This window comes from Blennius ocellaris (assembly GCF_963422515.1).
Source record: "Blennius ocellaris genome assembly, chromosome: 6".
NCBI lineage: Eukaryota > Metazoa > Chordata > Actinopteri > Blenniiformes > Blenniidae > Blennius > Blennius ocellaris.
In genome coordinates this window covers 26,184,262-26,209,025 of record NC_137655.1, presented here as the reverse complement: position 1 = coordinate 26,209,025, position 24,764 = coordinate 26,184,262, and the positions used below count along the sequence as shown (strand labels likewise).

General features: G+C 46.4%; 1 protein-coding gene across 1 annotated transcript in view; it reads right to left on the bottom strand.

Moving 5' to 3' along the window:
* The window catches only part of LOC308131750 (MAGUK p55 subfamily member 4-like), a gene marked incomplete at both ends in the record, with an annotated part of 35,312 nt that extends 10,980 nt beyond the window's left edge, over positions 1 to 24,332 (bottom strand). The window contains 10 exons of the mRNA XM_080498583.1: positions 2,618 to 2,676; positions 10,143 to 10,342; positions 12,953 to 13,024; positions 15,333 to 15,418; positions 15,863 to 15,944; positions 20,752 to 20,883; positions 20,968 to 21,051; positions 21,575 to 21,652; positions 22,488 to 22,609; positions 24,311 to 24,332. Of these exons, the coding sequence (XP_080354709.1) occupies positions 2,618 to 2,676; positions 10,143 to 10,342; positions 12,953 to 13,024; positions 15,333 to 15,418; positions 15,863 to 15,944; positions 20,752 to 20,883; positions 20,968 to 21,051; positions 21,575 to 21,652; positions 22,488 to 22,609; positions 24,311 to 24,332 (937 nt within the window). The remainder of the gene's footprint in view (positions 1 to 2,617; positions 2,677 to 10,142; positions 10,343 to 12,952; positions 13,025 to 15,332; positions 15,419 to 15,862; positions 15,945 to 20,751; positions 20,884 to 20,967; positions 21,052 to 21,574; positions 21,653 to 22,487; positions 22,610 to 24,310) is intronic.
* Positions 24,333 to 24,764: the final 432 nt, after the last annotated feature.

Genomic DNA, 24,764 nt, shown 5'->3' with positions numbered 1-24,764 from the left:
TGTGTGGGTGATAGTGTGTGTGGGTGATAGTGTGTGTGGGTGATAGTGTGTGTGGGTGGTAGTGTGTGTGGATGGTAGTGTGTGTGTGGTGGTAGTGTGTGTGTGGATGGGAGTGTGTGTGGATGATAGTGTGTGTGGATGGTAGTGTGTGTGGGTGGTAGTGTGTGTGTGGACGGTAGTGTGTGTGGATGATAGTGTGTGTGGATGGTAGTGTGTGTGGATGATAGTGTGTGTGAATGGTAGTGTGTGTGGGTGGTAGTGTGTGTGTGGACGGTAGTGTGTGTGGATGATAGTGTGTGTGGATGGTAGTGTGTGTGGATGATAGTGTGTGTGAATGGTAGTGTGTGTGGATGATAGTGTGTGTGGGTGGTAGTGTGTGTGTGGACGGTAGTGTGTGTGGATGATAGTGTGTGTGGGTGGTAGTGTGTGTGTGGGTGGTAGTGTGTGTGGATGGTAGTGTGTGTGGATGGTAGTGTGTGTGGATGATAGTGTGTGTGGGTGGTAGTGTGTGTGTGGACGGTAGTGTGTGTGGATGATAGTGTGTGTGGGTGGTAGTGTGTGTGGATGGTAGTGTGTGTGGATGATAGTGTGTGTGGGTGGTAGTGTGTGTGTGGACGGTAGTGTGTGTGGACGGTAGTGTGTGTGTGGATGGTAGTGTGTGTGTGGATGGTAGTGTGTGTGTGGATGGTAGTGTGTGTGTGGATGGTAGTGTGTGTGGGTGGTAGTGTGTGTGGGTGGTAGTGTGTGTGTGGATGGTAGTGTGTGTGTGGATGGTAGTGTGTGTGTGGATGGTAGTGTGTGTGTGGATGGTAGTGTGTGTGGGTGATAGTGTGTGTGGTGATAGTGTGTGTGTGGATGGTAGTGTGTGTGGATGGTAGTGTGTGTGGGTGGTAGTGTGTGTGGGTGATAGTGTGTGTGGGTGGTAGTGTGTGTGGGTGGTAGTGTGTGTGTGGATGGTAGTGTGTGTGGGTGATAGTGTGTGTGGGTGATAGTGTGTGTGGGTGATAGTGTGTGTGGGTGATAGTGTGTGTGGGTGGTAGTGTGTGTGGATGGTAGTGTGTGTGTGGTGGTAGTGTGTGTGTGGATGCCATGAAAACAGAGGAATGAGGTCATCAACAACGCCGGCCAGGCAGATTCTGGCAGCCCAGTTTTTGGTACGACAAGGGCAGGTCGCTGCAAGGCAAGGTAAGGAGCGCTCATGGCGGGCAGGCAGTGAGGAGCGGGTCACTCCCTCGACTCACAGCCGGTAAAAGCAGGACATGGAACTCAGTTTCTCAGATGAACACTTGTTGTATTTCTTTGCCAGTTCGTTTGCTATACAGCTTTGTGTGAGACCCACGCAGCTCGTCTGTTAAAGGGGCCATGCACGCAATTTTATAAAACAGTGAGGCAATGCCATAAAAAACATTTTTTTAAGTAAATTTAACTTCTCGGCATCTGTGAGTACTCAAATACAAGTACTCATACACCACTCGTTTTGGAAAAAAGTGGTATCGGTGCATCCCTATAATGAATCATCACCTTGTGTTCAAATCTGAGCCAACAACAGGAGTCTGGACAGACTTACCTACCAAAGTTTAATTCTTCCAAATCTGTGGAAAAAAGACAAACAACATGAACTTTCATGGTTCAGATGGTTTGAGGACAAAAAAAACCCAAAACAACAACTTCCTCAGATGTTGAAGTCCGACATTTACCGACAACTGTGCGCTTTTCCTCAGCTTGTGTTTGATCGTCCTCTGGAAGAACATTGAAAGAGAAAACGGACGTTACACCCAACACAGCAGGTCTGGAGCTGAACGAGCAGCAGCGTGTGTTTTAACGAACCGTCATCAGTCACTGAAGGCAGCAGAGTTCACAGAGAGAAGAGGAGTTAAAGATTCATTCTATTCATGTGGCAGCACAGATCCACACACACGAAGGAAAACACGAGGAAAACAAAACTGACATAATTCATGGTGTGGTACTGATGATCTTTTGTTTTGGGGTTAAAGTTTTCACGGGTCAAGAACCAATAGAAGCGTCAGTCTATATCACCATTCTGTACAAACTGCAAATACACTGCATGGCCCAAGTGTTAGCTGCCAATTAAATACCTGTCGGCAGTTGTTGTAGTTCTACTGCATGATGAAGTAGAAACACTCGCAAAATAAATGCTCCTTCTAATTGATTTGCTTTCAGAAAGAGTGGAGCTGATTATTAGGCATTTTCAGTCATATTGAATATAGTATTTTGATTTGTAAAACGCTGAGGTCTCATTTAAACAAAAACGTTTCAAGTGAAAGCACAATTGTTGCGTTTTCGTTTGCAAAACCTTCACATTTACACAATAATGTTTGACGTTTCAATGTCAGAAACGCTGAAAACCACGTAGTTAGCATGCCTGGCCATGAGGTGGCGGTGTTGGATGTTCATGTTCACATGCCCATGAACTCATTTAATATCAATGATATGATAAAAAATGCAAGTTGCATCTACACAAAATGAGATCAGTAGATTATGATTAGTGTTCTTAATGACGATGATGACAAGAATTATAATAATAAATAAATACAATTAAATAACAACAATAATAATGATGATAATAATAATAATAATAATTATTATTAGTGCTTACAGGGTTTGATGCAGACATGACCCTGAGAAGGTTGACACCACCACTGCTCCCTGTGTTTACTGTTGAGGAAGAGAAATCAAATCACTCATCACACATCACAAGTAAGACGCGAGGTAATCCTGAGAAAAAAAGTGGCTTTATGTAACGTATGGTTTAGACCAGGGGTGTCCAACATGAGGCCCGGGGGCCAGAAGCGGCCCGCCAGAGGATCTAATCCGGCGCCATGGGATTTTTTATTTTTTTATTTTTTAAAGTATAAATATGAAAACTGACTGAGGCTGATCTAAAAACACCAGATTGGCAAAAATGACATTCAATACCGCCCTTGGTCAGAATTAATTAATGCATCTGTGGAGGTCACATGACACAACACCTTTCACAATAAAGGTGTCCAATTTATGTGAAGTGATACTTCAGACACATAAACTCAAAAAATATTTCCAGATAATGACAAATTGTTTTAATCCTGAATAAAAATACGAGATCCAGATCCAGGTGACTGAGGGTTGTTTTTTTTGTTTTTTTTGCAAATATAATAATATCTCATTAAGTTTAATATGTAAATTTCAGATAGAGGTCAGATCAGGTTGGATGTGGCCCCTCGACTACAATGAGTTTGACACCGCTGGTTTGGACGGAAGAGTATTGGGGGACACTGAAAAAACAAACAAGTCGGAGGCAAAAAAGCCAACCCTCATGTACTGCAGAAAAGTCTTGGGGGGGTTAAAGTGTAGACGTCTGTCCTTCCCTCCTCATTTGCCCACGGATGTGAAATCACATTAAATCACTTAATTCTGACCATACAGGGTTGCTTACTGCTGATAGACATGTGGTTTTACACAGGATTTCCTTGATCAATAATAAAACATTTTATAAGCCCTCCGGGATCCGAGCCTTTGTCCTTCATCCTCGACGAACTTCTGCGACAGAACAACGCTGCAGCTGCACTGTGTCTTATAATCCTTATACTGATGACTGCACGGTGTTTATGAGCTCAATTCTTGTTCTGAAGCACCTTTTCACCACTTCATTCAACCGCCTGCGATGCATTTTGAAGCAGTCACACAGCTGGCATGTGGACGGACTGACCTTGGAAAAAAAAATTGTTTTTTGCCATGAAAGGAAAAAACCTAGAGTTTGATTTTCAACTTTTTCTGAAGTGCAATGAGGTTGTTCATTTTTTGGCCCAGGACATTTTTTTTTCTTCTTAAATGGCTCAAATACTCTTCCACAGGTTTAGAGTTACTGACTCACAGCTCAAAATATGATAACCTTGGACCACTGTGCTTGTTAAAAAACACAGTGGTCCAAGGTAGAAAGAGTGAAACAACCCTTTAAATTCACTCCAAGGTTTTTTTCCTTGTTGTCTGTTGAAACTTGTCATGATCCTGCTCTCACCCCTCCCTCTCTGACAGTGTTCACTCTCCCCTCCCTCCCTGACAGTGTTCACTCTCCCTCCCTCCCTGACATGTTCACTCACCCCTCCCTCCCTGACATGTTCACTCTCCCTCCCTCCCTGACATGTTCACTCTCCCTCCCTCCCTGACAGTGTTCACTCTCCCCTCCCTCCCTGACATGTTCACTCACCCCTCCCTCCCTGACAGTGTTCACTCCTCCCCTCCCTCCCTGACATGTTCACTCACCCCTCCCTCCCTGACAGTGTTCACTCACCCTCTCCCTCCCTGACATGTTCACTCTCCCTCCCTCCCTGACAGTGTTCACTCTCCCCTCCCTCCCTGACATGTTCACTCACCCTCTCCCTCCCTGACATGTTCACTCTCCCTCCCTCCCTGACAGTGTTCACTCTCCCCTCCCTCCCTGACATGTTCACTCACCCCTCCCTCCCTGACAGTGTTCACTCCTCCCCTCCCTCCCTGACATGTTCACTCACCCCTCCCTCCCTGACATGTTCACTCACCCCTCCCTCCCTGACAGTGTTCACTCACCCTCTCCCTCCCTGACATGTTCACTCTCCCTCCCTCCCTGACAGTGTTCACTCTCCCCTCCCTCCCTGACATGTTCACTCACCCCTCCCTCCCTGACATGTTCACTCACCCCTCCCTCCCTGACAGTGTTCACTCACCCTCTCCCTCCCTGACATGTTCACTCTCCCTCCCTCCCTGACAGTGTTCACTCTCCCCTCCCTCCCTGACATGTTCACTCACCCCTCCCTCCCTGACAGTGTTCACTCCTCCCCTCCCTCCCTGACATGTTCACTCACCCCTCCCTCCCTGACATGTTCACTCTCCCCTCCCTCCCTGACATGTTCACTCACCCCTCCCTCTCTGACAGTATTCACTCACCCCTCCCTCCCTGACATGTTCACTCTCCCCTCCCTCCCTGACAGTGTTCACTCACCCTCTCCCTCCCTGACATGTTCACTCTCCCTCCCTCCCTGACAGTGTTCACTCCTCCCTCCCTCCCTGACATGTTCACTCACCCCTCCCTCCCTGACAGTGTTCACTCCTCCCTCCCTCCCTGACATGTTCACTCTCCCTCCCTCCCTGACAGTGTTCACTCTCCCCTCCCTCCCTGACATGTTCACTCCTCCCTCCCTCCCTGACATGTTCACTCACCCCTCCCTCCCTGACATGTTCACTCTCCCTCCCTCCCTGACAGTGTTCACTCCTCCCCTCCCTCCCTGACATGTTCACTCACCCCTCCCTCCCTGACAGTGTTCACTCACCCCTCCCTCCCTGACAGTGTTCACTCCTCCCTCCCTCCCTGACATGTTCACTCACCCCTCCCTCCCTGACAGTGTTCACTCCTCCCCTCCCTCCCTGACATGTTCACTCACCCCTCCCTCTCTGACAGTATTCACTCACCCCTCCCTCCCTGACATGTTCACTCTCCCCTCCCTCCCTGACAGTGTTCACTCACCCTCTCCCTCCCTGACATGTTCACTCTCCCTCCCTCCCTGACAGTGTTCACTCCTCCCTCCCTCCCTGACAGTGTTCACTCTCCCCTCCCTCCCTGACATGTTCACTCACCCCTCCCTCCCTGACAGTGTTCACTCCTCCCTCCCTCCCTGACATGTTCACTCTCCCTCCCTCCCTGACAGTGTTCACTCTCCCCTCCCTCCCTGACATGTTCACTCCTCCCTCCCTCCCTGACATGTTCACTCACCCCTCCCTCCTGACATGTTCACTCTCCCTCCCTCCCTGACAGTGTTCACTCCTCCCCTCCCTCCCTGACATGTTCACTCACCCTCTCCCTCCCTGACATGTTCACTCTCCCTCCCTCCCTGACAGTGTTCACTCTCCCCTCCCTCCCTGACATGTTCACTCACCCCTCCCTCCCTGACAGTGTTCACTCACCCCTCCCTCCCTGACATGTTCACTCACCCCTCCCTCCCTGACAGTGTTCACTCACCCTCTCCCTCCCTGACATGTTCACTCTCCCTCCCTCCCTGACAGTGTTCACTCTCCCCTCCCTCCCTGACATGTTCACTCACCCCTCCCTCCCTGACAGTGTTCACTCCTCCCCTCCCTCCCTGACATGTTCACTCACCCCTCCTCCCTGACATGTTCACTCACCCCTCCCTCTCTGACAGTATTCACTCACCCCTCCCTCCCTGACATGTTCACTCTCCCCTCCCTCCCTGACAGTGTTCACTCACCCTCTCCCTCCCTGACATGTTCACTCTCCCTCCCTCCCTGACAGTGTTCACTCCTCCCTCCCTCCCTGACAGTGTTCACTCTCCCCTCCCTCCCTGACATGTTCACTCACCCCTCCCTCCCTGACAGTGTTCACTCCTCCCTCCCTCCCTGACATGTTCACTCTCCCTCCCTCCCTGACAGTGTTCACTCTCCCCTCCCTCCCTGACATGTTCACTCCTCCTCCCTCCCTGACATGTTCACTCACCCCTCCCTCCCTGACATGTTCACTCTCCCTCCCTCCCTGACAGTGTTCACTCCTCCCCTCCCTCCCTGACATGTTCACTCACCCCTCCCTCCCTGACAGTGTTCACTCACCCTCTCCCTCCCTGACATGTTCACTCTCCCTCCCTCCCTGACAGTGTTCACTCTCCCCTCCCTCCCTGACATGTTCACTCACCCCTCCCTCCCTGACAGTGTTCACTCACCCCTCCCTCCCTGACATGTTCACTCACCCCTCCCTCCCTGACAGTGTTCACTCACCCTCTCCCTCCCTGACATGTTCACTCTCCCTCCCTCCCTGACAGTGTTCACTCTCCCCTCCCTCCCTGACATGTTCACTCACCCCTCCCTCCCTGACAGTGTTCACTCCTCCCCTCCCTCCCTGACATGTTCACTCACCCCTCCCTCCCTGACATGTTCACTCACCCCTCCCTCTCTGACAGTATTCACTCACCCCTCCCTCCCTGACATGTTCACTCTCCCCTCCCTCCCTGACAGTGTTCACTCACCCTCTCCCTCCCTGACATGTTCACTCTCCCTCCCTCCCTGACAGTGTTCACTTCCTCCCTCCCTCCCTGACAGTGTTCACTCTCCCTCTCCTCCCTGACATGTTCACATCACCCCTCCCTCCCTGACAGTGTTCACTCCTCCCTCCCTCCTGACATGTTCACTCTCCCTCCCTCCCTGACAGTGTTCACTCTCCCCTCCCTCCCTGACATGTTCACTCCTCCCTCCCTCCCTGACAGTGTTCACTCCTCCCCTCCCTCCCTGACATGTTCACTCTCCCCTCCCTCCCTGACAGTGTTCACTCCTCCTCCCTCCCTGACAGTGTTCACTCTCCCCTCCCTCCTGACAGTGTTCACTCCTCCCTCCCTCTCTGACAGTGTTCACTCACCCCTCCCTCCCTGACATGTTCACTCACCCCTCCCTCCCTGACAGTGTTCACTCACCCTCTCCCTCCCTGACATGTTCACTCTCCCTCCCTCCCTGACAGTGTTCACTCTCCCCTCCCTCCCTGACATGTTCACTCTCCCCTCCCTCCCTGACATGTTCACTCCTCCCTCCCTCCCTGACAGTGTTCACTCTCCCCTCCCTCCCTGACATGTTCACTCACCCCTCCCTCCCTGACAGTGTTCACTCCTCCCTCCCTCCCTGACATGTTCACTCTCCCTCCCTCCCTGACAGTGTTCACTCTCCCTCCCTCCCTGACATGTTCACTCCTCCCTCCCTCCCTGACAGTGTTCACTCCTCCCCTCCCTCCCTGACATGTTCACTCTCCCCTCCCTCCCTGACAGTGTTCACTCTCCCTCCCTCCCTGACAGTGTTCACTCCTCCCTCCCTCCCTGACATGTTCACTCTCCCCTCCCTCCCTGACAGTGTTCACTCTCCCCTCCCTCCCTGACAGTGTTCACTCCTCCCTCCCTCCCTGACATGTTCACTCACCCCTCCCTCCCTGACAGTGTTCACTCTCCCCTCCCTCCCTGACATGTTCACTCTCCCTCTCCCTCTCCCTCCCTGACATGTTCACTCTCCCCTCCCTCCCTGACATGTTCACTCCTCCCTCCCTCCCTGACAGTGTTCACTCCTCCCTCCCTCCCTGACATGTTCACTCTCCCCTCCCTCCCTGACATGTTCACTCTCCCTCCCTCCCTGACAGTGTTCACTCCTCCCTCCCTCCCTGACAGTGTTCACTCTCCCTCCCTCCCTGACAGTGTTCACTCCTCCCTCCCTCCCTGACATGTTCACTCCTCCCTCCCTGACATGTTCACTCTCCCCTCCCTGACATGTTCACTCTCCCTCTCCCTCCCTGACATGTTCACTCCTCCCTCCCTGACATGTTCACTCTCCCTCCCTCCCTGACAGTGTTCACTCCTCCCTCCCTCCCTGACATGTTCACTCTCCCCTCCCTCCCTGACAGTGTTCACTCCTCCCTCCCTCCCTGACATGTTCACTCTCCCCTCCCTCCCTGACAGTGTTCACTCTCCCCTCCCTCCCTGACATGTTCACTCCTCCCTCCCTCCCTGACATGTTCACTCACCCCTCCCTCCCTGACATGTTCACTCCTCCCCTCCTGCTGAGCTCCTCCCCTGTGTTCTCCTGCTTCCTCTTCCTGGTCACAGCTGTTTGTAATTTAGTGTCATTAGTGTCAGTATTTAGTTCTCCTCTCTTAAGCCCCGGTTCCACCGCACACAAGTGCCGGGACGGAGCGGAGCGGTATGGAATAGAGACCCCGACCGAAATTTTGGGTCGCGTTTCCACTGCAGAGAGGAGCGTGAAAAGCGGGCGGGGCTTATGAGCTCCACAGAAATGTGACATTACAAGAGAAAAGAAAGTCGTCAGATCTAGATCTTGTGAATCCTCTGTTGTTGTTTACATCCTCCACTTTGCACTGTTATTTTTTGCAGCGGAAACAAAAAAAGTTACTTTTTGCAGCGGAGAGCTGCAGCCGCTTCCGTGTTTGTGAGAGAGCGAACGTTCCGGCCACTTGCCGGCGACTTGGGGCAACGTGCCCCGCACTCGAGCGCTCGGATGTGGGGCAAGTGACCGGAGCGTTCCCCCCGGTTGGCTGAGGCACAGACACGGGAGTCTGAGCTTTCTGCTCAAAAGCAGGAGGTTCTCCACTCCGGCGCTGATCGCGGTCCGGCAGCACAGCGTCGGAACACGGAGGCGCCGAGCTCTGAGCTCCTTTTGATCGCTTCCGCGGTCCGTCCCCGCGATAAAGCGCCACTGACCGTGGCTGAACAGAACGCTGACCGCCTCTGGGAAGCGGAGCTGCCGGAGCGCGGTCAGCGCCGGAGACGAAAGCTCCAGACTCCGGTGTCCCGGACGCACATCCACGCCACGGCCAGCGCTATGCTGCTGTAACGGAGTTAAAAATGCACTTTATTTATTATTATTATTTTCAATTCATGTTTATTATTGTTATGTTGAGTATTTGTGAATTTTATCTCAATAGTTTATTTTCATTTATTTTGCTTTATTTTTGAATCGCCTTTTTGCACTCTGTCAGGTGACTGTGGAATCACCGAAGATGAGTCCAGGTATTACTTGATCGTCTACGAGCCGCCCGAGCTAGCGGCTCCCGCTAGCTGCTAGCCGCCCGAGCTAGGGGCTAGCCGCTCCCGCCGCCTGTGCTCCTTTTCTCCTCTCTGGTCTCTTCCAGGCTCAATCTTTCATCAAGGCTCATAAAATGCTGACTATAACTTCAAAACACTGTAAAAACTTGGATATTTAAGAGGAAACAAGCCGATATAAACACAACAGATCGAGATCTGCACAACTCTTGATGTCACGCCCACGAAGAAGAAGGATTCCCCCGACTTCCTCGGCTGGAGATTCAAAATTCAAATAACTTTGTTATGCGACAACAGTGGAGGGGCAGAGTCGGAGGAACCTTAGAAGTAGAACCCAACTAGTGTTTTTTGCAAAGTAGTGTTTTACATTTCACTGGGCCTTTAAGGGTGTAATTGAATTTTTTTATTTAGTCCAGAGCACACTCTAGTGGCAGCCTGTGAGTACTGCAAGCTGTCAGGAACCTGTGTGTGTGTGTGTGTGTGTGTGTGTGTGTGTGTGTGTGTGTGTGTGTGTGTGTGTGTGTGTGTGTGTGTGTGTGTGTGTGTGTGTGTGTGTGCATGCGTGCGCCCCACCTCTTCAGCATGCTGGCAGAAGGGATGAGTCCAGCGCAGGATGCAGCAGAGCAAGGCAGCCTCTTGGCCTGCCACCAGTGTGCGTCCGACTGGTCGACCACCTCCAGCAGGTCTCCTCTGCTGAACCACATCCCTGCGTCCGGACACGGGATGGAGGAGTCCTGCAGCGGGGAGTAGTCCACCATCGCTCTCATGTACACCTGAGGGACGGACAGAGGCAGAATTGTTCATATTTATAGCGGATTGTTCTTTGCAACAGCACCTACTAGTGGCCCAGCATGAAAACTGCATCATTTTAAAAACTATGTGGTGAAAATGCGAAGCCTTTCGGAAACAACAATGCACAAACCATGCATTTTTACTTTGCCTCATTAAACCTAAATAATTAGACAATTGATGCAAAGTGTTCTCTTTTGTTTTAAATGACTGTAATCTCAACTGTGAAATGTTCGGAAAAAATAAAATGAATAATAAATGAAGGACTGTATGACTGTCAGCAGAAATAAATATAGTGGTAGCAAAAGTATTCATACAGGTTGAACTTTTGTCACATTACAACCACAAATGTAAATTTAAATGTACTTTAACACTTTTCGGTGTTATTTGGAAAACAACTTGAATATCAGGAGTCATTTCCTTCCACTTTACCATTATGAGGCACGCTGTGTTGGTGGAGCACATGAATAAAACTAAATACATTTACATCAGTGAGGCGTGGGCAGGGGAGGCAGTGCCTCACCTGCCATCATGAAAAAAGAAAAAAACTTAGATAAAATAAATATGAATATTTTCCACTGATTTGCGATAAAGATGCATTTTCAGTATTACTCTACACATTTTTGACATGTTATGAAGTAAAAATGTGAGAATGTCCCGGGTGAGGCGTTGGAGAGCTGAGCCTCATGTCTGACTGTGATCCAATACAAATCAATGCATATCAACAATATGAACTTTACACTTTACACAATATTTGTTATACAGCAGGACTCTACAGCCTGTGTCATGTATGTAATGTATGTGTGAGAAAATTGTTCCTGCTGATCGTGAAAATAAAGTGCAGAGAAAAGTCAGCAGGTGAGTCACCCAGGTACCCCGCCTCACCTCAAGTACGTGAACTGAGTTTTGGTCATAATCTCCATTGAGACAGTTTTTTTGTTTGTTTTTTTGTTGTTTTCAAATAAGATAGGAGTAAGTAGAAAAAAAAGTATGTGATAACTAAACTTTTGGCCTAAAATAATTTTTGAAAGTTTGAAAAATAACAGACATTTTTTACTGAAGGTCAAAATTAAATTTGTGCTGCACGTATCTCTATACTTTAATTTGTTTACAGTAAATATACAGTAAACACACACACACACACACACACACACACACACACACACACACACACACACACACACACACACACACACACACACACACACACACACACACACACACACACAGACGCACAGTGACTGAACTCTCTGTGTTTGACTTGACTCTAGCTCAAGTTGCTCTCTTCACTACTTCTTAGGTTTTCTTCAGTTCGCCTTTATTTCAGTTTGTTTGATATTTAAAGTTATTGGTGAACTTGTTCCGTAACGTACGCGGTGCATTTGACAAGACAGAGCTGAAAACGGCAGGTGTCATGTTGGTCACACCTCCACTCCAGTCGGGTTTTTTTTTTTTTTTTTTTTTTTTTACCGTTTGCTCGCTCTTAGTTTGGCTGGTGGTGTAAAGTCAGTTGGAAAACTTTGCTCGTACTGAACGAAGAATACAGTGAACAAGGCTGACATATTATTTCCCTGTTTGCCAAAACTGGATGTTACATGAATCACCAGGTTTACACACATCATTAAAAAATAAACAGTCTTACAGACCACTTACACACATACACACATATAGCTGAACACACAAAGAAGCCTATATTAATTTGTTTATTGTATGTGGCAGTCCATAGAAATAAATATATTATAAATATTACAAAGTAAGCTTTATACACTGTATATAGTTTTTTTTATATACAAAACATTGAATCTCAATTCTGAGGCTGTTTTGTAAAAAGTTTTCAAATAAACAATAAATAAAGCAACTTCTGATCAATCCATATTAATTTCAGACTTAAAATAATGTACCGATTTAAGCCCCACCCAGTTTCACTTGAACCGCCGACTTCTGGTTTAGGCCCCGCCCACATCTAGTACAGACACAGTGTACTCACTCATCCCTACTATCCATCTCTATAAAAGAAACTTTCTTTGTAGGACAAAAGTTCCAGTGTTTATGTTTGTGTTGGTGTCAGTGTGACTGAAAGAGGCTAGCTGATGATGTGAAGCTTTACCAGTTGATGCTGTTGGATGAAGAGTGAAATAAGAAGCTCGTTTCACTTCTTATAATGTAAATCTGAGTCCAGAGGAGGCGGAGCCTACCAGCCATCAACTGCACTCACTGATTTACATTCATGGTTGTAATGTGACAAAATGTGGGAAAGATCAAGGATGAACTTTTGAAACACTGCAGATTTAAAGTACACGATAAATGCATCAAATCAGAATGAGTACAAAGATTTATTTCTTATCAGATTGCAGTAAACTCTGAATGATTTGTTAGATATAACATTGTTGTCTATGTCTCATATATTACCAGGAGATCTCATCATCAAATTCTGGTGGAGACTTCCCGTTAGCAGTCAAAAGCAGTAGCTTAGAAACTATGAGATTAATGGGAGCAAAAGTCATACATTTTTTTAATGTCTCATTTCTTTTCTTTGTATTTATTGCCCACATTTATGTTTCTGCAGCCTTTGGTGAGAAGGTGAAGTTTCATACCGGCTTCTGGCTGCTGCTGGACTGAGCTGGATTTGGAATCACTTTGAACAGGATCGTCCCGTGAGAATTAATCTGACAGATGGTGAGAAAAGAAATTTAAAGGTGTGAGTTAACGAAACAGCAAAAGGAGTACAGGTAAATAAAAATGGACTGATCAAAAAAATTTAATTAGTGTGATTGAAATAAATAAAATGAATGAATGAATAATCTTCAAAAGTTTGTCAACAAGTCAATGCAAAGCAAATTTTTTTTTAATATAATAAGAAAATAGATTATTAAATGAATTAGCCAAAAGCTGGCGTGGCTCAGGCCATTACTATTAACACGAGAGTTACTTATCAAATAAATGAATTGCTTTTTATTTATGCTAACATGAAATATCTCAAATACTTTTTAAGAAGTGATTTGTAATTGTGATTAAGTCTTTATGTTTTTTTTTAAACTTGCACACAACTTATTTGCGATAACTGCCCAGGATTCACCTCCATGAAGCTGGAACCCCACCCCTCGCTAGAATCAGTGAAAATAGTCTCAATCGTTTGTGCTGCGTTAGTGTTGGTCTGTCCTGGAAGAGTTATTGTTTGTGCAGCTTTTGTTTTTAATATATTAAACAATATTTTGAAGGTCAATCTAATTTCACTCAGCCCCACACACAACATCCAAATTGAACAAAAATGGTCTCAATCATTTGTTCTGCATTTGTGTTGGTTTGTGCTGAAAGAATTACCGTTTGTGCTGCCTTTGTTTTTAAGATATGAAATAAATAATATTAGAAAATGCAAGCATGCCTTCCACATCACGCCTGGGCGCGATGTGGAAGGCATGCACACTGTGCAGCAGCAACGGAGCAACTTCTAAGATATTTTTTGTTCAATTTGGAGCACCTTCAGGGCCAGTATTGGTCCCGGGTGGGCCTGGACCCACCCATTGCAGGTCCTGGACCCACCCATTGTAGGACCTGGACCCACCCATTGTAGGACCTGGACCCACCCATTGTAGGACCTGGACCCACCCATTGTAAGTCCTGGACCCACCCATTGTAGGACCTGGACCCACCCATTGCAGGTCCTGGACCCACCCATTGTAGGACCTGGACCCACCCATTGTAGGACCTGGACCCACCCATTGTAGGACCTGGACCCACCCATTGTAGGTCCTGGACCCACCCATTGTAGGACCTGGACCCACCCATTGTAGGACCTGGACCCACCCATTGTAGGTCCTGGACCCACCCATTGTAGGACCTGGACCCACCCATTGTAGGACCTGGACCCACCCATTGTAGGACCTGGACCCACCCATTGTAGGTCCTGGACCCACCCATTGTAGGACCTGGACCCACCCATTGTAGGTCCTGGCCCACCTGTTTTGACCATGTTTTTGACCCAGTGAGTAGTGAGTGATTTTCATTCTAGCAGTTCATCCAATAAGCAAACTGAGGAAAGCTTTGAGTGAAAGCTTCTCAGCCAATCAGCAGCTTCTACCCCAGGGGTGGGCAATCCTGGTCCTCGAGGGCAGCCCTGCACGTTTTAGATGTCTCCTCACATCAATACAGCAATTAGTGGCTCCTTGTCAAGCTTTCTGCAGAGCCTCATCATGATAACAGGTGTGTTTGAGCAGGGAAACATCTAGAATGTGCAGGACTGCGGCTCTCGAGGACCAGGATTGCCCACCCCTGATCTACCCCATGTGTGGATCCCCACGCGCAGTGACGTCAAAATCGTCATCCACGCCGTTACGTAGGGTCCGCTCACCGGCGCTAGAGATCCTCCGTCTCCCCGTCTGAACAACCACAAATTAAAAGCAAATAAAGAACCAGAGGCTCAGAGCTCCTGAAGTGAAACCTAAACTACTTCAGGAAAGGTGAGGAACGCCAGGCAGCAGAAATGTAGATATTTTCAGGATGGTTACGTTACAGAATGCACACAGAAGTGAGTCCAGAGTGGAGCACGGGTACAATCATGTAACAGCACAACTCTACTGAGTCGCTGTGGATGGAGATGAAGGGGAACTGTTGTTTTTTGGGGCTTATTTTCACTGGCCCATGCAGTTTTCTTGAGGCCCACCCACAATCCAAATCCTGGCACTGCTACTGATTTGGAGAATGTGGGGGCTGAGTGATGTCATCACTGTACACTGTAAAACCCCACAAACGATCATTCTTTCAGTACAAACCAGCACTAATGCAGCACAGACGACTGAGACTATTTTCACAGATTTTTGCGAGGGGTGGGGGACCAGCTTCACATACTGTACTTTTTTAAAAAGTATTTGAGTTATTTCATGTTAGTATGAATAAAAAGCAATTTGTTTCTTTGATAAGTAACTCTTGTGTTAATTGTAATAGCCTCAGCTATGTCAGAGAATTAATTGAACCTACCAGTATCTGGATGACCTGTTCTGGCTCCAAGCCCACCACTGGGTTTCCATTCACTTCCACTAGCAAATCACCAGGATGAAGGAGGCCTGATAAAAACACACACCCATGGTAAGAAAGGATGCTGTTGTGGAAGCCATTAAAGAGATGGACAGAGTTGTCAAGTCAGTTTTCTTTATTCTTCACTCAGAATGACGGTCAAACATTTCACCGCCATGACATCACCACACTTCCTCCTTTAACACTTACCACGTCACCAACACTCCTCCCACATGTCACCAACACACCCACTCCACTCTTAATGAGACCTCCCTCAAGGTGCACCACGCTACATTATTCCTTTCTTTTACAACAAGCTGAAGCTCACACAAACACGATTATGTCACGAGCAACTTTTTCCTCCTCGGGCCCTGCAGATTGACCCTCTCTACCATTTCTGATTGAAAAAAGACAGTAAAACAGTACAACGAAGCCAAATATTGGTTCCCTCCCTCCAAACAGTGGGATGCCAGTGTTTTTGAGTTTCATCTTACCACTGCGGTCCGCCAGTCCTCCGTGAATCACTCGGGCGATGTAGATGTCCCCAGTCTTCTCATTCCTCTTTATAGTTGCCCCCTGATTGACAGACAGTTACCCCAATTTTAACCACCGTTAATAACTGTAGGAGAAGTTCAGACCGTTCAGCTGTTTGTATATATCTGCATGAATGAAGATGAAGAAATGAGGTGATTGATATATAGAGCAAAATGAAAGCCACTGATGGTGGTAAACCTGAGGAAGTAACCTGGAATCTGACGGAACAACCCATCAATGATTCATGATGGCTGACACAAACCACATGCACGGTCCTCAACCTCCATTGGGAGAAACACTTGTTACTATACTAAACAAAATTATAAACACAACACTTGTTTTTGCTCCCATTTTTCAAGAGCTGAACACAAACATCTAGTTCCCTCAAATATTGTTCACACATCTGTCTAAATGTGTGTTGGTGAGCACTTCTCCTATTCCCAGATAACCCATCCACCTCCCAGTTGTGGCTCATCAAGATGCTGATTAGACAACATGAATATTGACCAGTTGTGTCTGAGGGTGGCCACAATAAAAGACATTGAAATGTTCAGTTTGATCACACAGCACGATGCCTCAGATGTCGCAGGTTTTGAGGGAGCGTGCAGTTGGCATGCTGACTGCAGTAATGTCCACCACAGCTGTTTGTTTTGCTGGAAGCAGTTCCTGTACAAGCGGCCAGTTGGCATTTACCCGTCTTGTTTAGAAACGGACATTTGTGACCAATTGGCAGTCAGACTCCATTTTCTTCCTCTTGAAGCTCTTCAAATTCAAACATGGGTGATTTTTTTTTTTAATTTCTGTTTTACTTTTGAGAATCTGCATCTTGCTGTTTCTGTTTTTTAGTTATATGTGTAATTAAACTGTGGGTCACTGTCCACAAGCATTGCGCTTCTGGGGATTCCCCTTTTACAAAACGGACTTCAGTATCAACAAAACTGAATTATATAAACTGTCACGTTTTGTAAACAAACAAAGAAAGAAAGAAATAAAGCAATAGAAATAACACCACAAGATAAAAGTGTCTGAACATTTGTCTGAAGAGACTTTAAAGAATGAAAAATGAATGAAAAGCAGATCATCAGTATTTATAGATGGTTGATTAAAATGACAAAAAAACAAATAGAAAAAAAAAGATCTTTACCTTTACAGTGTTGCTGCTCAGAATGTCACATCCAACATTTGAAACAATCTCGTAAATTTATTGTCCAAGAAAAAAAATGTCCAGGAAAAAAAAACGTGTCTCTACATTTCTGTGTTTGAATTATGTTCTGATTAGCTATTGGGTTTTTGATATCAATGTAATTCCACTGGCCAATAGGGAGAGAGAGGAAACGGTTTTTAGTCTGGCTACTTGTTCTTCTTCCTCTTCTTGTTCCTCCTGGTCTTCAAGCAGCCTGTGTTGTTGCAGTCCTGGTCCTGCGATGGAGCTCTCGACACTATTCTATTGTTGAACCTGACCTGTCCATTACTTCCACTCCCACCTGCCTTCTGAGAGGCACCAGAGGGTGGCGCCATCTTTTTGTGTCCATTTTCTGACTTTGGGCTCTGTGACATCGCGAAGCCGTCTGCACAGGAACTGGAAGAAGAACTGGAGCAAGACAAGGAAGACGAGGAAGAGGTGGGCGCGATGGGGCGTGGGTACGGAGTGGGAGGTTTGTAGACTGCTTTGGGGGACATTGAAGAAATCCGTGGGGGCGGCGGGGGAGGGCTGCGCTTCGGTTGTCGAGGAGGCGACGGCTCCTGGTTCTTGGCCACAATGAGCCCCTGGAGCTTGTCAACCACTTCAGCCAGCAGGTTGAGCGCCTGGGCATTCTCCTCCACGCTGTCTGTGATCATCTCGGTGGCAGCCACCATTCTTTGACCGAGGTGGCGCACGTCACGGCTGCTGTGCTCGATACTGCTGGCGACCGTCTGAACCGTGGACCTCAGTTCCTCCACGCTGCACTGCTTGGTGAACTCAGGAGGTCGACGTTGGAGCTGCTGCATCGGTAGACTGCGGCCATTGTGATGGGGCGCGGTGGAGGGGTGGCGCATCAAATAATGACTAAGAGGTTCTTCCTGCTGTTGGTTATAAAGTCCAGAGCGACAGCCAAGTTGCATCTCGGGAGAGGGGAGAGTGCTAACCCCTTGCTGACGAGTGGAACGCCGCGTTGCGGGACTGGTGGCCGCTGTGGGAGGTCGCTGAGGGTTCATTCCAGGACAAGAAGAAGTCCTGCCAGGCGTAGGAACGTTTCTGGATTGCCCAGCCGGTACCCCCTTTGTGTACAAGACGGGAGAGCTGGGAAGGCTGACAGTGTAAGCTGGAACTGGGGGCGGAGGGTAAGCGTAGTCGTCACTGCTCGCCCCTGTAGAGGCGCCATCGTCTTCATTTGGTTTGTGTTTCTCTGAAAACAAGGTGCAATACAGGGGAGGCATAAAAAGACAAAAATGGAAGAAGGAAAAATGATGAGTTGCAGGAAACAAGCTGGATTCAGACTTGGTTTGATTGACGGTCTGTTGGTCGAGTTGTGGCATGAAAGCAATCCCTCTTTCGGAACGAGTGAAACGTCGTTCAAAGACACTTTGAGTGCATCATGGACCAGAAACATCTGAACCAACCTATAGGGCATACCGTGAGGAGACTGAGCCATTATCATCTTGCAGGATCTCTTGACACATTTAAGGATTTCTACATGATTTCTGAAAATGTAAAACATTTTTTCCATTTAATATATGCTGGGATTTCGTATAGCAAACAGTTTTGAGAAGGTTAAGTCTATGATATGCCTTTAGTTTCAGTGCAGTTTATGCTAAAAATGGATAGTACCAAGATTAATAGAAACTGGACTAAAATGTAATTGAATTGTTTGTTTTCTTTACTCAAATTGAGGAAACCATACCACAAGTGTGAGCACAGCTTGAAGGTACATTCGACAAGAATGAATAATGTGACAAGAACAATAACAAGAGAAAAACAAAGATGTGGGGAAACTGGTCAAGTTTCAGATGAGAGAGACGAGATGGACGAACTGGTTAAAGTCTTCTGATACATCCACTGGATAAATGAACAGATGGTCCAGTAGTTGAAGGAATAAATGCCAAACTGAAAGGCTGGGTTGAGAGTTGGATTGACCATAGAGGTGGATGTATTGCTTCAAAACTGGGAGTAGTAAGACCAGGGTGCACCTCTTGTTAACGCCACAGTCCTTCTCGAGACAAAGGGAGTGTCCAAGATGGATGGATGGATGAATAAACTGATGGATTCCTTTCCCTTTTAATGAAACTTCAAATGACACATAGATGATTGGAAGATGAGATGGACGTCTTCCCCACACTTCCTGTGGGTATTGAGTGACTTGCTCACAGACAAACGGATGAGTGAATGTAGAACTTCCTGTTCTTCCTCCTCCTGCTCTTACCAGTGCATGTGGCCGGAGTGAACACGGAGGGCGCTGACTGGTTGAGGCCTTTCTTCCAAAGCTCGGCGCTTTGGGGACAAAGACGGCAGCTTCCTGTTGACTGATAGTGAGGAAGAAAGTGTCCCCCTCCTCCTCTGTGGACGGGCAGAAGTCTGGCTTCATTTTCCGAGGCTGAGATTTCCTCCCTTGACCACGCCCTCCTCGCCGGGGCGAGGCGTTCCAGCGTGAGGCGGCGAAGGCTGCTCCAGCGGCTACGAATCACCCCCACGCTATCGCCTCCTACAGTTTGCCCCTCTCCACCCTTATTGAAGGTAAGATGAGAAATTTTTTTTTTTTTTTTTTTTTTGAAGAGTAAGTTTGTTTGGATGAAGAGTGTGACTAAGGCTCCGTTTACTCGACAATGTTTTCATGGAAAATGGAAAATTGTCATTTCCTTTTGAGTGTCTGTTTACACAACATGGTACACGGAGCCACTGATAACACAGCTTTTTGAAAATGGCTCCCAAGGTGGACATTTTTCCAAATGGCCTGACTCTGTCTCTTTGGAAACGGGGGAAAACACAACTTCTCTGAAACACTGCTACTGTGCATGCGCACCATGGTCATGGTAAACAATTCTCCTGTGGACAATAACAACAATGGCCATGTTCTCCTGGGACTTGGTAGTTTTATAGGTGAGAGTCACTGGAATAGCAATCCAACTCACCACTCATAATGTTTATAGTGTATTGTTCTCTGTGCATGTGTGTGTGTGTGTGTGTATGTGTGTGTGTGTGTGTGTGTGGTTTTATTACAACACAACTATCAACACTAACTCCTGGCCTGGCATGTGAACTACATTGTTTTCTGAAACAAGAACATAAAAACTGTATTCACTTGAAACATTGTCATGTAGACAAAGCCTGAGTATATTTAATTGAAAAAACATTTTTCAGTATTTGTTTAGAGGTTACTTGATGAATGCCATTGTCTTAAAAACAACTTCTAAAATAGTAATGGCTATGAATTCTAGAAGCTGGTTAAGTATGTACCTATCGCCTGCAAAATACTGTCAATTTTTGGAAAATGTAATTGTGGTCTTCATGGTGTACATAATCAACATTGGTAAAAGAAGTCAGGGAACAATGTTTTGTTTTCTTTATTTGCAAAGCTATTTGGCATGTCAAGGACAGTCGACACTTTTTCGCTTCACTGAAGAGATTTTGATGAAATTATTTGGTGAGTTTAGCAAAACTGAAACAGAGAACCCACATGGCTTTCTCTACCATTTCTCAGTTTAAAAATAATGCTCCCACATTTGCTCAAAAAGATGGGAAAGTTACAGCAAATGTTGCACTTAGATTTTGTCATTTTATCAATTCGTTCAAATATGTTGTAAAGTCATATTTTGCCAGCACAAACCCCAAATAAAAAGCAGACAGAAAAACAAAAAAATGCTTGCTTCTCACCAGTGGTTGGTTATTCTTCACAAGACAAACAATCCTCACGGCCTCCTCGTCCTCAGGCAGGTCATCGGGAAGAGGCGGTAAGACCGGGCCGTAGTCGGACTGTGCCACGCTGTCGTGGGATGAAAGGAGGGCCTGAAGGACACGCAAACAGTTAGCTGGTGTTTTCACAAGTCAGAGGACCGAAATCTGATCTGAGCCGTAAATGACAGAACCGACCTGTATGTGGGGAGAGCTGAGGAGGCTGAAGAGTTCCACTGCCTCAGCTGAAGGACGGTGAGTCTGCTGTAGTGCAGCTATGATCTGAAAGTGAAGGAAAGGGAAACACAGGAATTCACAATTCCACACTCATATAGGATCTTTAAAAACTAGTTAATACTACAAACAAATATGTATCAATATCTTATGGCTGGTAAACAATGAGATAGAGATTACTTTGGGGAAGGATTTTGATATATGGTATACGTCCTCATTTTATAATACCGAGCATTTTTTTTTTTTTTACATTTCTTTATCATTTTTCCTCATTCCTCTCTTTTGGGGAGAATTTCCTTCACACTATGAGAGGGGGGGCGGCTGGGATGTAAAAGATATTAACTGACTGACCTGAGTTCGACCAGCACTGTATGACAAATGGACAAATGGACAAATGGACAAACGGACAAACGGACAACCACAACCATATTGTTCAGGCCCAAGTAAGTGGGACACTGGTGATGCACTCCTCCCCACACAGACAACCCACCAAAATGGTGAGTTCTCATGTCTGTTGGTTACCAGCACCCGATCTTCACGAAACATACAGACCATGTGCTTGTGTGTTTACCTCATGTGAAAGTCCAGACGCGTAAGGCAAGAAGGGGCTTGGTGTCAACCTCTGAAACCGCACCAGGCACTCGTAAATCTGCACAGAACAAGATGGGAAACATGTCAATGAAGTTCCTGATCTCTCATCTACTCCCTTGAGGGGTCACCACACTGGATCATCTGTATTCATCTCCCCATCTCTGGCTCCTCTAATATTCCACCAACAATTCCCATATCTTATGTCACTACATCCATGGCTTCTATCATAGCTTGCCATCGGGCCCGGACACTGCCGTCCCAGTCCTCAGACCAGAGGAGGCCCCGGTGAACCACCCCACGAGAGCTACGCCCCAACCCGGAAGGCACCAGACAGAGAGTGCAGAGAAGACCCCCCCCCCCCCCCCCCCCGAGACCAGATGGAGCAGCATCCCTGGGCTGCTGTCAAGGGGCCCTTTTTTAAAAGCTTAATGCTGAGAAGAGGCCCGATCGGTACTTGTACTAAATCATTGTGGAAACTTTGATCATTACAGATCCGTTTATGACTTCGCCCGGATTGAAACATGCAGAAGTAAAGAGAAAATCTTACAGCACCTTCTGTCAGAAATCAAGCATCGACACTCATCTCTATTCACTCTTTCCTGCCTGTACTCGCCTCTTCGCCTCTTTAGTGCCCTGTACATTGTGCTGGACAGTTACAGATAAGATCCAGTCAGTTAAAATATATTTATATAATACTTGTTACAGCACAGTCATCTCTTAATGTGTATGCAATCCATCCCTTCACTTGATCCAGATTAGCATCGCGGGGCACAGTAAGCACAGAAAGGTCAATGGTTTAATAGAAAAGCATAAATAAAGCAAAAATCCCCTCATGACCAAGCCCGGTGGTAATGGTGTGTTTGTTGTGGAGCAGGAGTCTTGAGTTTGATCACCTTCAGCAGGGCGTGCAGCCACGGTGCATTCAGCAGTTCATGTAGAACATGACCGCCACTCATGGTTCTGCTGACTGCTTGACCAATGTCGTCCACCATGCTGGATAGCACCTCACTCATGCCTGGACACACAAACACAAACAAACCTGTTGTAACTGGTCGATTGTTCAGGGAATGAAGAATAGGGAAGGTAAGACATTGAAGCATAGAGTTCTACAGATACCAATATTAAGTTCCTATTTACTGATAAATTAAAACCTGGAAAGAGAAGCAGTTAACGTAACACCCCTTGATTTGGATTGTAAGGCTCCCAAACAGAAGCAGCTCCAAAGGGAACAAAATCCAACTAAGGTTGACGAGGACAAAGCAAAATTTGGCCAAATGAGGATCAGCCGACACCAATGGTCGAGTGGTTCCATTGGACAACTGGTTTCAAGTGAACTTGGTAGAATTGATACAATGCTCAATGGTAAAGTGGACTTCCCTCAACATGCTTTTTCACTCTTAACACACAACAGCGGAGGCCATACAACATGGCCGGTCTCCATCGAGCTATACTTGGGTTTATTACCCCATTCAGGACACTCTGACATGTGGGCGTGGCAAACTGGAGCGGCGAGCTCTCAACTTTGAGATTGGAAGACCACAAGCTCTTCAAACGAAGCTGCAGTCGCCCCAGATGGGCACTAATGTTATTTATGGCCTTGAGAAGCACCATTGTTCTCCGTCCTCTTGAAGCCCTCATACTCTAATTATGATGATGATGAGCTTAGTGACTCCACCTGAAGTTAGACCTCAAAAACCCCTGATGTAAGCAGCCCTCTAATGTGACTCTTTTCACCTCTTCTATTCACGTGAAACTTACAAATATCAACATTTGTGCATCTCTGCAGGTTTCTTTTTCTTTCTTTCTGGCGATCGCTTTGCCTCAAAGCTATTATATCTGTGGATTGTCTGTCCAGAACACCAGCCTCCAATTTGTCTTAAAAATAGACCATTCAGATTTTTGAGTCAAAACTCAAATTAAGCCCAATACGAGCTTATGTCTTTTTAAGGCTCTCATTATATTCATTTGTAAACATTGTCTGAGGAAGATTTACCTAAATCAAGACGTTTCGTCTTCTGCTCAAAAAACAAGACCTTTTATTATGATCATTACCTGTAATATGTCTGTTGTTGTTCATTGTAGTTTGTATCCAAAATTACACTATGATGATTTTGATATTTGGTGATTCACTTGGTTGGCAATACAGTCGTGTTTTGATTTTGTTTGAATATTTTTTTTACAGCCAATGTTGACTTGTCTAGTTTGATATGTAACATCAATGTATTATAACATAATTACTGAACTATTCTCGGTTGTTTCTGTCAGAGCATCTGGTTTTTAAAACAGCATGAGGAGGCCTCACTGTACTGAAACATGACATATCACACTGGTGGATCACAATATCCCAGGGTGTCCAGAATGTCATTGCTAACGTTTAGGGCCGGAAGTGTGACCTGAGCAGAAGCTAGAAGAAAAGAGTATTTGGGATGGGCGGGATTAGGATGAGGGAGAAGCCCTGATTCCTACAGAGAGACTAATACTGTCAGAATTAGGGGTTGAGACCAGATTAAATTCAAATTAAAGCTCTGGTGTGGAGTTTGAGATTGAAACTGAACTCACATAAGACATTAGGATAGAATAGCAGAGAACTACTTTATTAAGAGGGAGGGAATTCTTTCATTTTGATCCATCTGAGAGACAAGGAGCAGTGTGTGTGTGTGTGTGTGTGTGTGTGTGTGTGTGTGTGTGTGTGTGTGTGTGTGTGTGTGTGTCTCACCTTCCTCCAGAGCCTGCCTCATTGTGATTATCTGGAGTCACACGAGATGGAGAGAAGGTTTACTCCACTGAAAATGGAAGAAGAGAAGGAAAAAGTGACGCCACAACTCTTCAATAATTCTGATTATCATATTAAATCCAGGCAGTTTATGGTCACGGTTTCGCCTCACCGCAATTCATAGGTTGCCATGTCACGCAAAACTTTCTGAAACATGTTTGTACTTGGAATATTGTACACTGAGTCTTAGACCCAATGCCAGCAACTGATAGAAATTACAATGAAGACAGTGTGATTTTAAACCATATTTTGGGTTATTTATGGATTTTTACCATTCTTAAATTTCTCTTCTTTGGCTTCCTGATGCTCGTGTCAGGCATACGACTGACTTCCTCGTTCAAATAAACAGATAAGGTGCCAGTATTGTGGACACTTCACTACATCCTCAGTGAATTTG